This window comes from Quercus suber, unplaced genomic scaffold, assembly GCF_002906115.3.
Source record: "Quercus suber isolate HL8 unplaced genomic scaffold, Cork oak 2.0 scaffold_1009, whole genome shotgun sequence".
Classification (NCBI taxonomy): Eukaryota; Viridiplantae; Streptophyta; class Magnoliopsida; order Fagales; family Fagaceae; genus Quercus; species Quercus suber.
In genome coordinates, this window is record NW_027070422.1 from 91,594 (window position 1) to 107,121 (window position 15,528).

The window sequence follows — 15,528 nt, forward strand, 5'->3', positions numbered from 1 at the left end:
TAAAAAAAAAAAAAAAGAATACGGGTGATCTGGAAAAAAAAAGAAAAAAGAAGAAGAGTACATGCGATCTGAAAAAAAAGAAGAAGAGTAGAGGTGATCTTAAAAAAAAAAAAAAGAAGAAGAAATGAAAAGAAAGAAAAAAATTAAAGGGAGAAGAGTACAGGCAAGATTGGCGGTGAGTGGAGGAAGAGATGGCCTGAGCTGGACAGTTGGCGGCTGGGCAGGCGAGGTTGAGGAAGAGAGAAATCTGAGGAAAAAATCTGAGGTTGAGGAAGAGAGGACTGAGTTGCAACGGGAATAAAGGAGAAAAGGAAAAAAAATTGATTTAAATAATCTTTATCAATGTGAACGCAAAAATAAAATAGAAATCATACATATTCACAATTAAAGTTGTGAAATCGTGTTAGTATTTTGAAAACACAATTTTACAATTTCACAATTTTAAAGGGGGTGTATAAGGAGTGTGTGCAATGGCAAGGGAGTGTAACTAGATTTAACATTTTTCACATAAGTTACATGACATAACAGCCATATAGGGACTGCACTGTGTGAACTTTTGAACTGTAAGCAAGTCCAAGTCCCTTGAACTCCCGCTATATATTTATATATATATATATATATATCTTAATCACCAACCTGTCTGTTGTCACTTTGTTTCTATTTAAATGGCCGAGTTTTACTTTTGCACATCATCTTCAATCAAAAGCCACGAACTGTTTTACTTCTTTTAATGCAATACAAAAAGCCCACCATTGCAAAAGCTTCAAAGGTGGTATAACTTTCTTAGACAAGGCACTAGTCAAAAAAATGACCACCCTTTTTAAGTATTTTGTACTATATGTAGCACTAGCACATATACTTTACGATGTTATCCTTGCGCTATATTTCTTAGGTCTTGCATATCAAGAGGACAAATGGGGTTGTTTTCCATGATTTGAATTTCATATATCTGAGAACCCATTTGGTCCTTAACCACTAGATTTTGTTGAGCCTTTCAAAAACACATATCCGTGAGTAGTCTTATTCCATCAATATGTGCTAGGTTGCTTATAAGCAGGGTTTTTGCTGTTACAATTAATGTTCTTTGGATGCATCTGTCATGCTGTTCTTTTTCCTGTTTAGTAACTTTGTCAATATCTGATGGTAGTATCTGCTGGTACTAATGTTGTTTCAGTGAGTGTTTAAACCGTGTGGTTAAAGCCAATTTTGATACTGTCATGCATGAAATAAAGTGGCGGGTTTCTAGTTTGAAGCCATTCGACTTCATGGAAGTAAAAGTTTCAAGACACAAGCGTTCTATGAGGTAGCTTCACGTGTTTCATTATCATCATTTTTGTTTAGCTTGTCCATTTTCATATTCTGTGTACCAATGTAGGCTCAACTGCTTTGGTCTTAGTGTCACTAAGAAAGCGTGCCACCATAGCTCTCAATAAGTTTTTAGATATTTTTCACTAGCAAACCCCATTAACTGTTGGATACTTTGCCTTTTTGGTTCTCTTAAGAATTCAACTGATTTTATTTGCATTTATGTAAATAAACCTTAGGAAAGAAATTCTTATGTTTCAGTCAAGGTGAGAAATATTAACTCCTCCTCCTTCTCACTTTCATAAGAAAAGGCTAGAACTTCCTTTTTTGCTTGCCTGCAAGTACATTCAAAGACAAAATGTCATTTAACCTTTCATAACATAGTTTGCTGCATTGCCTAGTGATTTATTTTGTTCCTTTACAATGACAGTGATCCTATTAAAAGAAAACTCAAGGAAGACAAATCAAATAGCATCTCTGAATCTCCTTATCGAGTTAAGATGGTAAGAGGTTAAATTCTCTGTTTTGCAACTTGCTTTCCTAAGTCTTGAACGTTTTGGTGAGGGCTTCTTCTACTAAACCAGAAGTTAATGTTACTCTGCCCCCTAGATATTATACCCTTATTATGGTGCAGTGTCCGCTTTGATTATGAGTTTATAACCATTGTACAAACTAGTTTTTTTGCATATATGTTGTAATATTCTGATGACATTTACTAGAGAAAGCAGTCATATTAGATAGGTCATGAGCACTCATGCAGAAGTCATAATTAATTCCTTGCTCATTTACAAGTTTGGTCTAATTGTTTTGCTATTATTATTTCCCATAATGATTATAATCCATTTTTTTTCTTTTTCAAAGAAGGAATTCGGACAACCTAAGGCCTGTATTGAAGCCAAGAAGAAACAACCCCCTAACAGTGACATTCAAAGTTCCTTGAAGCAAGAGGTATATATCTTTACTTATGTGAACTCATCAGTGTGGCTTATTTAAGTCACTTTTTGAGTTTTGAGCAAAATAATGGCACATCTGGTTACTGAATAAGACATTTTTGCATTCAATACTCCATTAAGCTTTTGTTCTTAATCTTTGTGAAATTGAGAATCCCATATAAAAGGACATCTTATATTGTGCTTCACTTTTGGCTTCCTGCAGCCAACACTATGACTGCATGGGAAATACATAAATACATTATACATGGAAGGGATGGGTACATTTTCAATCTCAAATAACCTGCATTATGCCATATGTAAAATAGTTAGTCTAGACTGGACTCAGATTATTGATAAACAACTCCCATACCCAAAGCAGTGAAATGTGATACAACTAATTAGCTACAAGGAAACTGGAATTTCAGTGCCCAAATATAAGGTAACTGAGGCAGAATGTAAAAAGGACTTGAATATAGAAGTGTCCTTGCTATGTATAGTTAGTTAAGCTTCAATCCCATGATCAAGATCAGATGTCCTCCTAATCCGCATCCATTGAGTTATTTACTATACCTTTACATCTCTCTCGTGTAGGTTCTGCAGCTTCAAAGACGATTACATGACCAATTTGTGGTACGGCGAGTATTAGAGAAGGCATTAAGTTATCGGCCTCTTTCACATGATGCTACGATAGATAACTCAGTCCCCAAGGTAATTTCTCTTTGTAAAATGTGTATTTGTTGAGATACAGATGCCCGTAGATCACATTGATCACTATATTGTTTATTGGGATGCATTTTCTGTGTGTTTTTCTTTATTAGTTAGCATGTTCAGAATAAATTCCAGAGAACTTCATTTGTGATACACTTCTTTCTGTTACTTGAAGAATTTGAAAAAGAAAAGAAAATATGTCAAGCTGAAAGATGCATTAGATATAGCCAAGTAAAAGTAAATAATGGTCTCTTTACCTGTCAACTTGGGACTTCGGCAAATCCTCAATAAAATTTGAAATGGAGAAACAACAGAGCTTGAGGCTTGGTGCTTATATTTACAATTTTTATCCAATAATATGCTAATTTTTTGAATTATTTCTAGTACTTGCCACATTTGAATCTGCTAATCTTGCTTCTAACAATCGTTTGATAATTCCTTTTCTTGACATCAGCCTGCCCAAGAACTGATCAAGGAAATTGCAGTGTTAGAACTAGAAGTTGTGTATTTGGAACAATATCTTCTTTCGTTGTATCGGAAAAAATATGATCAACAAAAATCATGTGTGTCAACCGTGGAGGGAAGATTGAACAAAGAAATGTTTCGAAAAGTACCTGAATATGATATTATGTCAGAGAAAGAAGATCCAGTCACCCACTCCACTCATCATATGTTGCCTCAAAATTCAATTGGCAATCCACTACAGGAGTGCAATGACATTTGGGGGACACAAAAGCAGCTGGATTCTAGTATTCATCGCAGCCACTCATCACTTTCTCAGCGTTCAGCTTGTTTATCTAGAACTTCTCCTCCTATGAAATTTTTAAATAAAGGTGTAGGCTTGTACCATTCCCTACCTTTGTCAATGCTGGAGGTAACTTTCTATGCAAATATTAGTTTATTAGCCAAGATGCCGTTAACATTTTCCTTGTACAGTATTCCACTAATCAGTAGTACCTATAGTTGGCTTGAATGACAACATGGGTTTAGCTAATTTGTGGCTTCAAATGTTATCTCTTCAGCAAGCTCAGACTACTACTTCCAGTGTAAGTTTGGCAGAGCATCTTGGGACCTGTATCTCAAATCATATACCAGATACACCAAACTGGCTTTCTGAGGAGATGATTAAGTGTATTTCAGCCATATATTGTGAACTTGCAGACCCACCTTTGATCAATCATGACTACCCTTCTTCCCCTATTGCATTATCATCGTCACTAAATGAATATTCTTCACAAGGTCAGAGTGATAAGTGGAGCTCACAGTGCAAGAATTTTTCATCATTCAATTCAAACTTTGATAACCCTTTCCACGTTGAGGGATCAAAAGAGTTCAGTGGACCTTACTGCACCATGGCAAAGGTGCAGCTGATATGTAGAGATCGTCAGAAGTTAAGAGAAATTGAATACATGCTACGAAGATTTAGGTGAGCCTTTCTTACTGTAACAATCCTTATAACCTTTGTCATGCTATGTGGTCTACTTTCAGTGGGTCTTTGCTTGCTTTATGCTCCATCTGGTATCTAAAAAGAACACAAAAAGGAATAGGAAATTGGTAAACAAAATTCTTATCAGCACAAAATGAGCATCATGAAAATATGGTTCTTTGGACCAATATTCCATACTTTGATGCAACACTAAGCTGACTTAAGCTCTACCTTTGCGTCAGCAGCAAATTTTTCAGTGATTTGCAATTTGCATTAGTGCGTTATACTTATACAGTATGTTTAGACTTTTTCATGGTTAATGCTTTCTGAAGATGTACAATCAGCATTAAAAAGTGATTCCTTTGTTTTATTCTTGGTTTCTAATAGTTACCTCTTAGTATAAGCACTACAGAATCTTCTAATGCATTGAATGGAAAATAAGGTTTTTGTTGGGAATTTTTTTGTGAAGTGTGACGATATTGTTGACTTTCGGGCATCATAACCTCTGCTCTCATAACACTTTCCTTGCAAATACTAATGAGGCTAAAGAACCATTCCCTTGCAGGTCGCTTGTTTCTCAATTGGAAGAAGTTGATCCTAGAAAGATGAAACATGAGGAGAAGCTAGCCTTTTGGATTAATGTCCACAATGCACTAATAATGCATGTAAATTCCTATAGCCAAGAAACCCTAAATCTCATGTTGCTGTTTTTTTATTTATTTATTTTGCTTGAGTCTGTTAGGATAACCAACCCATTTGTTGTCTATTGTCCAACAGGCATTTTTGGTCTATGGGATTCCGCAGAATAATCTTAAAAGAATGTCTGTACTACTTAAGGTGAGTAGTGCTTCTCTGGTATTTTCTGAAGGGGGGAAAATGTTGTATAAGTTGCTTACATTAGCTTGTGCCTGATGCAGGCTGCATATAATATTGGGGGTCACACCATAAGTGTAGACATGATACAAAGCTCTATCCTGGGATGTCGATTGCCTCGTCCAGGACAAGTAAATCCCATTCCTGATATTAATATCAAAAGATTAAAAGCCTGTTTGTACTTGCCGTTTAATCTTAAAAAAAAAAAAAACCCTGTTTGTACTTATGATCCTGTTTATCTGGTAGAGATTAGTTGTTGGGCTCAACTTCTTGTTATTCATTTATGATTGGAATTTATATACCTCCTGCTTGATTAGGACTGATTTAGCTCACTTTTGCTGCCAGTGGTTGTGGCTGTTGTTTTCCTCAAAGACAAAATTCAAGGTTGGGGATGCACGGAAAGCATATGCAATTGAGCACCCTGAACCTCTTCTACATTTTGCACTTTGTTCAGGAAGCTATTCTGATCCTGCGGTAGACCCATATCCTGACAGTGTTCATTATACTATTTGTCTTCTTGGAAAATGATTTTAATTGCAAACAAATGTTTCTTGAAGTTCATCTAGAATTAACAAATCTGATGTTGACAATTTTTTTCCCATATAATTAAGATCATTTAATATTCTGAAAGTTCAGACTTGTGGGATTTTGCTGCCAGTGGTTGTGGCTGTTGTTTTCCTCAAAGACAAAATTCAAGGTTGGGGATGCACGGAAAGCATATGCAATTGAGCACCCTGAACCTCTTCTACATTTTGCACTTTGTTCAGGAAGCTATTCTGATCCTGCGGTAGACCCATATCCTGACAGTGTTCATTATACTATTTGTCTTCTTGGAAAATGATTTTAATTGCAAACAAATGTTTCTTGAAGTTCATCTAGAATTAACAAATCTGATGTTGACAATTTTTTTCCCATATAATTAAGATCATTTAATATTCTGAAAGTTCAGACTTGTGGGAATAATTCAGAAGTTTCTTCAATGGCATTGAATGAATTACTTGCTTGCATGACACATTGTTATTACTTAGTAACTTGCTTCTCTGTTTCAGATTTTCAAATAATTCTACAAGCTGCAAATTCAAAATCATATGCCTAAGCTGAAGTCATACCTCATATGACTCCACCACACAGCTGAATGTTGAAATTGTTGTCTAAATGGCCTACCTTGTAGGTCCCAGTAGGTTGACATTCATTGATAACGGATTTGTCAATGCTGAACCGAATATAGGGTCTAAGTTGGGTGGCATTTAATAAAATCACTTGGACTTAATATAGTATGACAGGAATGGAAGTGAGATTTGTTATTTTCTAGAATTCAACTTTATCCAAGGATCTTTCTCAATGACTTTTCTTTATTTAGGTCCGCATATACACTTCCAAGAGAGTATTTGAGGAGCTTGAAGTTGCGAAAGAAGAGTACATTCAATCAACCTTCAGCATACGTAAGGATCAGAAAATCCTTCTACCAAAGATAGTGGAGTCTTTTGCAAAGGATTCAGGTTTGTGCTCAGGTGATTTGGTGCAGATGATTGAGCATTTTGTACCTGACACTCAAAGGAAGAGCATTCAGCAGTGTCAGCACAAAAGAACTTGGAAGGGAATTGAGTGGACCCCTCACAGCTTTACTTTCCGCTATATGCTTTCAAAAGAGTTGGCTTAACAATGTCTTAGCATAATAAATGCTCAAGATTCATAGTACGTGGCAGGTATTCCAGATTGTTTTAGCCTTTATGGCTATTTTTGTTCCTCTATATGTGAGCAACTGCAGCTAGCTTAGTTAGTTCAGAATGACAGTTGAATCATAGCTGAACCTTGGCAAGAAAACGAATGGTAATGATGATCAAAGAAGGTCAAGATTTTTGAGCTTGAGAATATCTAAAAAATACATCAAACGTATTGTTTTTTGGATCAGAAGAAATTTCAAACTTGAGCTTATTTGATCACCGGTCTTCGTTGAGTGGAGAGGTTGTGATTTGGCTGTCATTCCCAGTCATCCTGGCAATTTCTTTTGACAGGTATTCATGTACAAACAAATGAAAGCAGCGAGGGATATGTTGATAGAGTGGTAGCTGTAGTCATTGTAATATGGTTGTTATTTGGCTGGATTTTGTAATGTAAAGTATCTCATTAGTGTTCAGAAAGATATCTTGATGCTGTCTGGCTATTTTTCATATTTGTTCTGGCCTATTTGTAAAAAATGCTGAATGAATGTCAGAGATAATTGTTTTTTGGATCAGAAGAAATTTCAAACTTGAGCTTATTTGATCACCGGTCTTCGTTGAGTGGAGAGGTTGTGATTTGGCTGTCATTCCCAGTCATCCTGGCAATTTCTTTTGACAGGTATTCATGTACAAACAAATGAAAGCAGCGAGGGATATGTTGATAGAGTGGTAGCATGTAGTCATTGTAATATGGTTGTTATTTGGCTGGATTTTGTAATGTAAAGTATCTCATTAGTGTTCAGAAAGATATCTTGATGCTGTCTGGCTATTTTTCATATTTGTTCTGGCCTATTTGTAAAAAATGCTGAATGAATGTCAGAGATGAGTTGTGGATGGTCTTTGAATCAAATGGCACCTCCTACCCTTAAGGTGAGATCGAGATCATGGGTTTAATCCTATGCGTGTTCCATAGCAATGTATTTATTTATTAATGAACATTAATAAAAGGTATTTCTAAATCTTCTAAAAATGCTTTTCTATCAAAATAAACTAGTTTCTAGCATACAAAAGATAAGTTGAAGCAAAGTCACACACACGGTCAATTGACAGAGTAGGGAAGAATCAGAGTAAGTGAGGTGGAAAACATGATCCTAAACAATGCATGCTTTGAATGGTTATTTATTTCTTTTGCTGAAAAGTGCAAGAGAAATTTTGATCTAATTACACTGCTGGAAAGTTCAAGTGTAAGGTGGTGGAAAAAATTATCTTTAACCAAAAAACATAAAAGAAAGTTAAAATATAGATAGTATTGTCAAATACCATGACATAAACATAATCATTCAAACAAAAAAACTGAAAATCTAATCATTACATAAACATGAACATAATCATAATATTAACTAACATAAATTAAAATTTTATTTTGTTAATATATTTGATCTTGTTGTTTTGAATTGTACAAAAGTCATTCCAAAGGATCTTATAATTATATAACTATAATTATAAATAAAATAAATTAGAGATCCTAAATCAACTACGACACCAAATAAAATAATACAATAATATTAGAAGATAATCAATGATTACTTCTTCTCTAAATTGTTCTGCCATATCATTCAATTATCAATACCACCGCTCAAATCAGTTTTTTCATTTATATAGATGTATAGATACGTTGTAGGTGCAGAAACGACCCCTCCAAGCATCCTCATACCCTCTTCCATCCCTTTGAAGATCATAGCAAAGCTCTCCTTAGAGAAAGTATCTCTTCGATCTCTCTTTCTCTTATATATTTCTTGGCTTTTCCCATATGAATTTTGTTTTGATTAGTTGTTTGGTTAAGATTTTTTTTTTTTTTGGTAATCAGTTTCTATTTTTTATTTTATATTTATTTTTGTTCGTAAGTTCATAATTTGTCCGCATTAAACTGCTCTTACATGTCATAACATTAATATTACTTGCCGATACATAAGATATATATGCCCTTGCTCTTATTGTTTAAAAGAGACCCCTCCAAGCATCCTCATACCCTCTTCCATCCCTTTGAAGATCATAGCAAAGCTCTCCTTAGAGAAAGTATCTCTTCGATCTCTCTTTCTCTTATATATTTCTTGGCTTTTCCCATATGAATTTTGTTTTGATTAGTTGTTTGGTTAAGATTTTTTTTTTTTGGTAATCAGTTTCTATTTTTTATTTTATATTTATTTTTGTTCGTAAGTTCATAATTTGTCCGCATTAAACTGCTCTTACATGTCATAACATTAATATTACTTGCCGATACATAAGATATATATGCCCTTGCTCTTATTGTTTAAAAGCATGTGAATTCAATTTGCTGCACCAATACATAAAGGTTCAAATTCATACTGCATGCAATTCATTTATTTTAGAAAAAAAAAAAAAATACCTGACTTTGTTAAATTGATAACCCATTAATTTTATTTATTCATGCAAAAGTAAATTTTGTATAGGCCTTATTGGACCTGACTTGCTATCTTATTAATTCCCATGCATTCTATAGGTTTGATCTGAGTAATTAATTTTATATATGATATAGATATTTGTTGTTCAAGGACTGCAGTGTGTTATTTGAGGACAACTTGTTTGTAACTAATAGAATTTATAATTTATACGAAATTTTGATCTATATTTCTTATTAAAATGATTTACCTACTGAAATAAAAAACTAATGCAATGTTTCTCCTTTCTCCTATTCTCAAATGACTAGGATGCGGACGGTTTACAATTCCATTAGGGACATTTAACTCGAAACGAAAATTTGGAAAGTTAGGGCCCGTTTGGTCATAGAGTTTAAAAATTGTTGTTTAAAAAGATGTGAAAATTGTAGTTTAAAAAGTGTTGTTAAAAAACGTGTTTTTAGTGTCAATAAAACAAAAAAATGCGTTTGGTATCATGTTTTAAATAACATTTTTCAATGTTCAAAAAATATAAAATATGTGTTTGGTATATGTGTTTTGGATGGTAAAAAAAGCTGACTAACGTACGAAATAACAATTTTTTAATCAGGAGAGAGAACGTCTTTAAATAACATTGCTCCCCTCTTTCCTTCTTTATCCGTTTCTCTTCCCTAAGAGCAGAAAACCCATTCCCTGAGAGCAGAAAATCAAACCCACGCACAGTTATCTCCATCCACGCCAAAGAAGATCCACGGATGGGCTTCACGTTCCTCAAATCTCATCTCCACTGTCAGCACTCGAAGACCTAGCAACTAATAGAGCTTCTATCGCCGCCGAGTTGCCGACCCGTTACTCCAAGATCCAGGTTTGAATCTCACTTTCACCTTGCTTGTCAATGGATTTGTGTCTAAAGACTGAACTATTCCTTCTTCACTCACATATTTCTCACTTTTTTGTTTTTTTTTCTTTTGTTTTCCTCACCAATCGGGAAAACCACCAATTTTTCTGTGCTTTGTTTGCTGTTGAAGACGCGTTTATGATGGGTCGGTGAGGATTTATGGTGCTTGGTCGATGAGGGGACCTATGGAGGTGGGTGAGAGTTATGTCGCTGGGTTGCTCTGTGTGATCTTCGTACCAGGTGCGAGAGGATTGGCCGTGAAGAGATAAGAGTAAAGAGAGGAGACCATACTTGAAAAAAAGCTGACCAGCTGGGCCCCACAAGAGTGTTCAATATTATTACCGAAGTGTCACTGAAACTAATGTTTGTTGTTTAAAATCAGCTCTGAGTTGATTTCAAAAACATCTATTTAAACCTGGGTTTTTGAACAATATTTTTCAAACAATCCTGAGCAGAACTGGTCCACCAGACACGGTTTTTTGTTTTTGGATACTAGTGTTCAGTGTTTAAACATTGAACACTATGTTTTGAAATGGGTGACCAAACACCCCCTTAATGTTTTAGTAGCTGAAAAAACAATGCCACAAACATCAACGCAAGGTGCATGTCAGCGCATATCAGAGGCTTATATTGATTGATAATATTATACACATATTTTGAATAATCATTCTAGGGCAGTGGCGGCTCCAAGATTTTTTTTTAGGGGGGTTAATAATGGCAGAGCTAGGAATTTGTTGGTGAGGGATAGATGAATAAAAAATCAGATAAATTATTTCTTTTTTTGTTTTGTTTATTTTTCTATATTTACAACTTCCACGTTATATACAATACAACTATATTATACAATAGTCTAAAAAGTTACTAACAGTTTAAAGTTCTTTAAGACAATAATCATTGGACACATAAACAAATAGAATTAAATAACTGATCATAAATTTTTAACAAATTAATAATAAATTATTATATTTATAAGTTATATCAATTGACTAAAAAAATATAAAATAAATAAGAATAGTAATACACTTAGGAGTATGGTTGAGAGTGTTCAATTACCAATTGTCCCAAAAGTTTAAACTATTGAGATATGGTAAATTTAATCATTTAACCATACATACTTCTAATAGAGAGTAAGCGTGAAACTAAGAAAAATAATACTCTTGTAATAAATTTTTGCTTTTGAAGTGTAGAAAAATATTTCTTGGACTTAAAAATGTGTAAAGCACTTATCAAACTACTTGATTGGACATAGAAAAAAACTACGAAAACATAAAAATTAAGGATCATATTCAAGCTTATTTCAATTGGGCTTAACAAAAAATTTAAGGTAAGGGTGTTCAAAATTTTTATTATAGAGATAAAAAAAATTAAAAATAATATATAATATTTCTTTTGGGACCAAGTCAGGGGGTTCATTTGAACCCCCTGGGCTAGTCATGGAGCCGCCCATGTTCTAGAGGCATCCTGTATTACTTACTTTCATTGGATCCATACAATCTTTGTTGTAGTAGATATAATTTTATGACAGTTGAATAATACCTCAACGATTGCTAATGTTACTGATGAGTATGAAATATAAACAATAAATTACTCTCATATTTACATTTTTAGTTACACTTTTATGCTATTTTGTGACTGATTATAAATAATCTTTGTTTTATTATAGGAGATAAAGGTTTTACATGATAAAGGGAATTAATGAAAGAAAAGGAATAGAAAAAATCATTGAAGAATCAATTAACGTGGAAGTTAAATGCTACAAGATGGGCCCAAAGTCAAGCCAAACCTTGAAGAGATCCAGTGAAGCAAAGAAAAAGAAAAGAAAAGAATAAAAGAAAGCCCAATCCTGGCGTGAAGTGTAGAAAGATTGAAAATTAAAGAATGAGAAGTGAGACCCAATTATAATGTCCTGGACATGTGGCCTACAACTAATAATAAAGTCCTTGTTTGACTTCTACTTAGAATGTGTCAGGCGGCTTCTCTCTCCTCTTTTTATTTTTATTTATTTATTTATTTATTTTTTCGATTAAGGGCTTTTCTCTTTTAAGTAGGAGTGTGCGCGGTTCGGTAAGGACGGTTTTTTTCCAAATTTATTACCAAACTGATAGAGATCGATTTTTTCATAATTGGAACTGATGCACACCGCCTAAGGTTGGTTTTCCGACCTATAGCAGTGCGGTTTTTTGCAGTGTGGTTTAGTCGATTTGGTCAGTTTGAAATATTAAAAATTCTATTTGTTTTTTTTATTAACAAATAGAATTTGTTTTTTGATTAACAAATAGAATTTTTAATGGTCGGTTTAATGTTTTTTGATTAACAAATAGAATTCTATTTGTCTCCCCTCCCTAACAATCAAAATGCACCACTTTCACTACCACCACAACCACCATCTATTCTTCATTTAACATACATAACAATCAAAATGCAGAAAAAAAAAAAAAAAGTTAGCAGACTTAAACTTATAGTTGATTTGATTAACAATTAAAGTGTTAATTTTGGTGGGTTTCTTCTCTACTTAAACTCTTAAAGGCTACTACAAACTTCATAACTCAATTAAATTTTTATCTCAACTCCCTCAGCCATTACTAATACAACTCCAAATATATTCTAGCTTTGAGATTAAAAGAAAGAGAAAAACCAGCCATTATTAAAGAACTGGGTTTCATTTGTTCAAACTTTGTTGTGTCACAGACTCACAAAGAGAGAGAGAGAGAGAGAGAGTTAAGGGCGGACGGCAGTAGGCGTCTAGGCTGTAGCTAGCCTGGTCGTGACTCATGAATGGTGAGCCTGCTGAGCTGCAAGAGGCGACTCACGATCAGTGGTTCCATGGACTCAGGCGAAAGTGAAAGATACTGAGATAGAGCGTCGGCCTGAGAGAGTTGAATGGTTGAGAAAAATGCCATTTATACTAGGCAGAAATCAACAACCCTAGCTTAAAACGAAGTTTTGATATATATATATATATATATATTTTTTTTTTTTAATTACTAAATGAAACGAATCGTTTTTGCAATGAGGTAACCAACTATGAAGAAAACACTTAGATGCTCAGAACGATACAAAATATCGCCATATTGGTCGGTTCGGTAACCAACTCGGTTTGGAGTTGCAGTTTTGATGGCAGCACCGCACCGGTGTTGGAGTGAAATTCTCCATCCGATCGCCGGCCTTGGCTCAGTTGGTTGATGACAAAGGCGGTACGGTTGGGTTGGCACCGGTCGGTTGGGTCGGCTCCGGTATCACTCTGCTCACACCTACTTTTAAGTGCTATAGGTCCGTCTTTGTGTGATATATAAATATGAGCAAACAGAAAGAGGAAGGCTGGGGGCTGAACATATGGAGCACGGCTACCTCTTTGGTTTTCTTTCATGATAGTTAGCTTTATTTTATTTGTCTAGTTTAATATTTAGTATTTTATTTTTGTGTTTTCTTTCAATTACTATGAGTAGCTAAGTTTGTAATTAAGGTTGAAGATGAAACATTGTTAAGGATTATCAGTATTATTTATGTGATTTGATTTTTCCCAAAGTAGTTGTTCTTTAATGATTTAAATTTTTCTTACTTCATATCAATTGACTAAGATGAGATTTTAGATATGAGTTCAATCATGTTTTTCTCATGATTTAAGATAAATTTTAGATATGAGTTCAATCATGTTTTTCTCATGATTTAAGATTTATCTTAAGTAATTGGATGCTTGGTTTATTATTTCTTGTTTGTTAACGGATATAGTTGATGATTTGGTTTTATACTTAAGAAGTGAAGAAAAATATGCTTTTGATTTTTTAAAATAAGGATTTTAATGAGAATATTTTCCATAATAGCAAGATTGATTTCTAGATTATCATGCAGTGGGTTGGAAAAAATTAATGATCATAAATATATGCTGATATGACTTATAAGACGGATTCCAAAACCTTAATTCATTTCTCTTGATTGTTTACATATTTTTACCACTTTATAATAAATTTAAAAAAAAAAAAAACCTAATTCTTGATAGTATATATGAACAATTTTTTTTTTTTTTAAATGTATTGCAAAATCTACTAAAAAAGATTTTCTATTCTATCAAAACAAACTAGTTTCTAGCATAATATGTTGAAGCAAAGTCATGATCAAAATTGATAAAGTAGGGAAAATTATGAGTTATGGAGATGGAAACCATGATTATGAAATAACATGTACTTCGGATGGTTATTTATTTCTTTTGGTAATTAACTGTGATGGTGGGCTAACTTCTAAGTCCACTTCGTCCATGTTAGCTATCCATGACCAAATCATGTCTAGAACAATCCACGAGGGGGGCCAACAAAAAGTATCATGAGTATGAATAAGGTTCGTCTACAAACCTCATGATTGTCTAGGACAACCTAGTCATCCATGGTTTAGGGGGGGTGCAGACGACGGAATAACACTTAGTAAATTTTGAAAGATTTTTCTACAAACTCTATGCAATTAGATCACGATCTGTCATTCCAGAATGTGGAGAGGATTCTCTGAAATCCCCTTCCTTTTCTCCATTAACTCCACACATCTCCCATGATTATGGTGGATCCGAACAAGTAGATCCACTCTTAACTCTCTATAAAAGGATCAAGTCTCATTCAATTGAGGTAAGTTCTACTATTCATTAATTCACAATCCTTGTGTTCTAGAGAAAAAACTAACTTAGCCGTTGGAGAGTCCTTGGCCAGTTCACACCGGTCACCCTTGACAATTCTTTTTTTTTTTCTCTTCAAGTCATCAAGTCATCACTGTAGCATGGAGCATTTAGCCTACTAATTTTTGTACATCATCAAACTATAAGCAGTAAAATTAACCAATATAACTAATCATCACAAACTTAATGCGTTTATATAGATATAACTTTTAAGTATCCTTATCCAACAATATAAAGGAAAGTTAAAACTTACAACACACAAACAATATGGTAAAACAAAAAAAATAAGTTATATATCTATAAGGGATGACGCAAATATAAGTGATTCATGCTTTTTGAGTTATTTCTTGGCTCCTTTATTGTATTGAGAGTTCCAGAGGGCTAAAATGACCAAATACCATCTTTGGCCAAAATAATTAGCAATCTACCACTGTTTGGGAAATATTTAGTAACGTACCACTTTTTTTTTAAAACTTGAGTTTGTGAAACTCGAGTTTGACATGTAAATCGAGTTCCAAAAACTTGATTTCTATAATGGCATGCGTTGACCTAGAATTTTTTAATTAAAAAAATCACGTAGAACTCGAGTTTGAGGAACTTGAATCGCTTGTAAATAAAACTCGAGCACTATATACTCGAGTTATGCATCAT

The 15,528-nt window shown here is 34.0% G+C and overlaps 1 protein-coding gene across 1 annotated transcript; it reads left to right on the forward strand.

Moving 5' to 3' along the window:
- Nucleotides 1-822: 822 nt before the first annotated feature.
- On the forward strand, nucleotides 823-7,453 carry LOC112008275 (uncharacterized). The gene is made up of 11 exons (XM_065768860.1): nucleotides 823-1,303; nucleotides 1,736-1,808; nucleotides 2,167-2,253; nucleotides 2,829-2,945; nucleotides 3,400-3,819; nucleotides 3,968-4,371; nucleotides 4,937-5,036; nucleotides 5,149-5,208; nucleotides 5,289-5,375; nucleotides 5,590-5,718; nucleotides 6,605-7,453. The coding sequence occupies exons 1-11, from the start codon at nucleotides 1,218-1,220 to the stop codon at nucleotides 6,902-6,904; spliced, it is 1,863 nt and encodes a 620-aa protein (XP_065624932.1). The 5' UTR covers nucleotides 823-1,217; the 3' UTR covers nucleotides 6,905-7,453.
- Nucleotides 7,454-15,528: the final 8,075 nt, after the last annotated feature.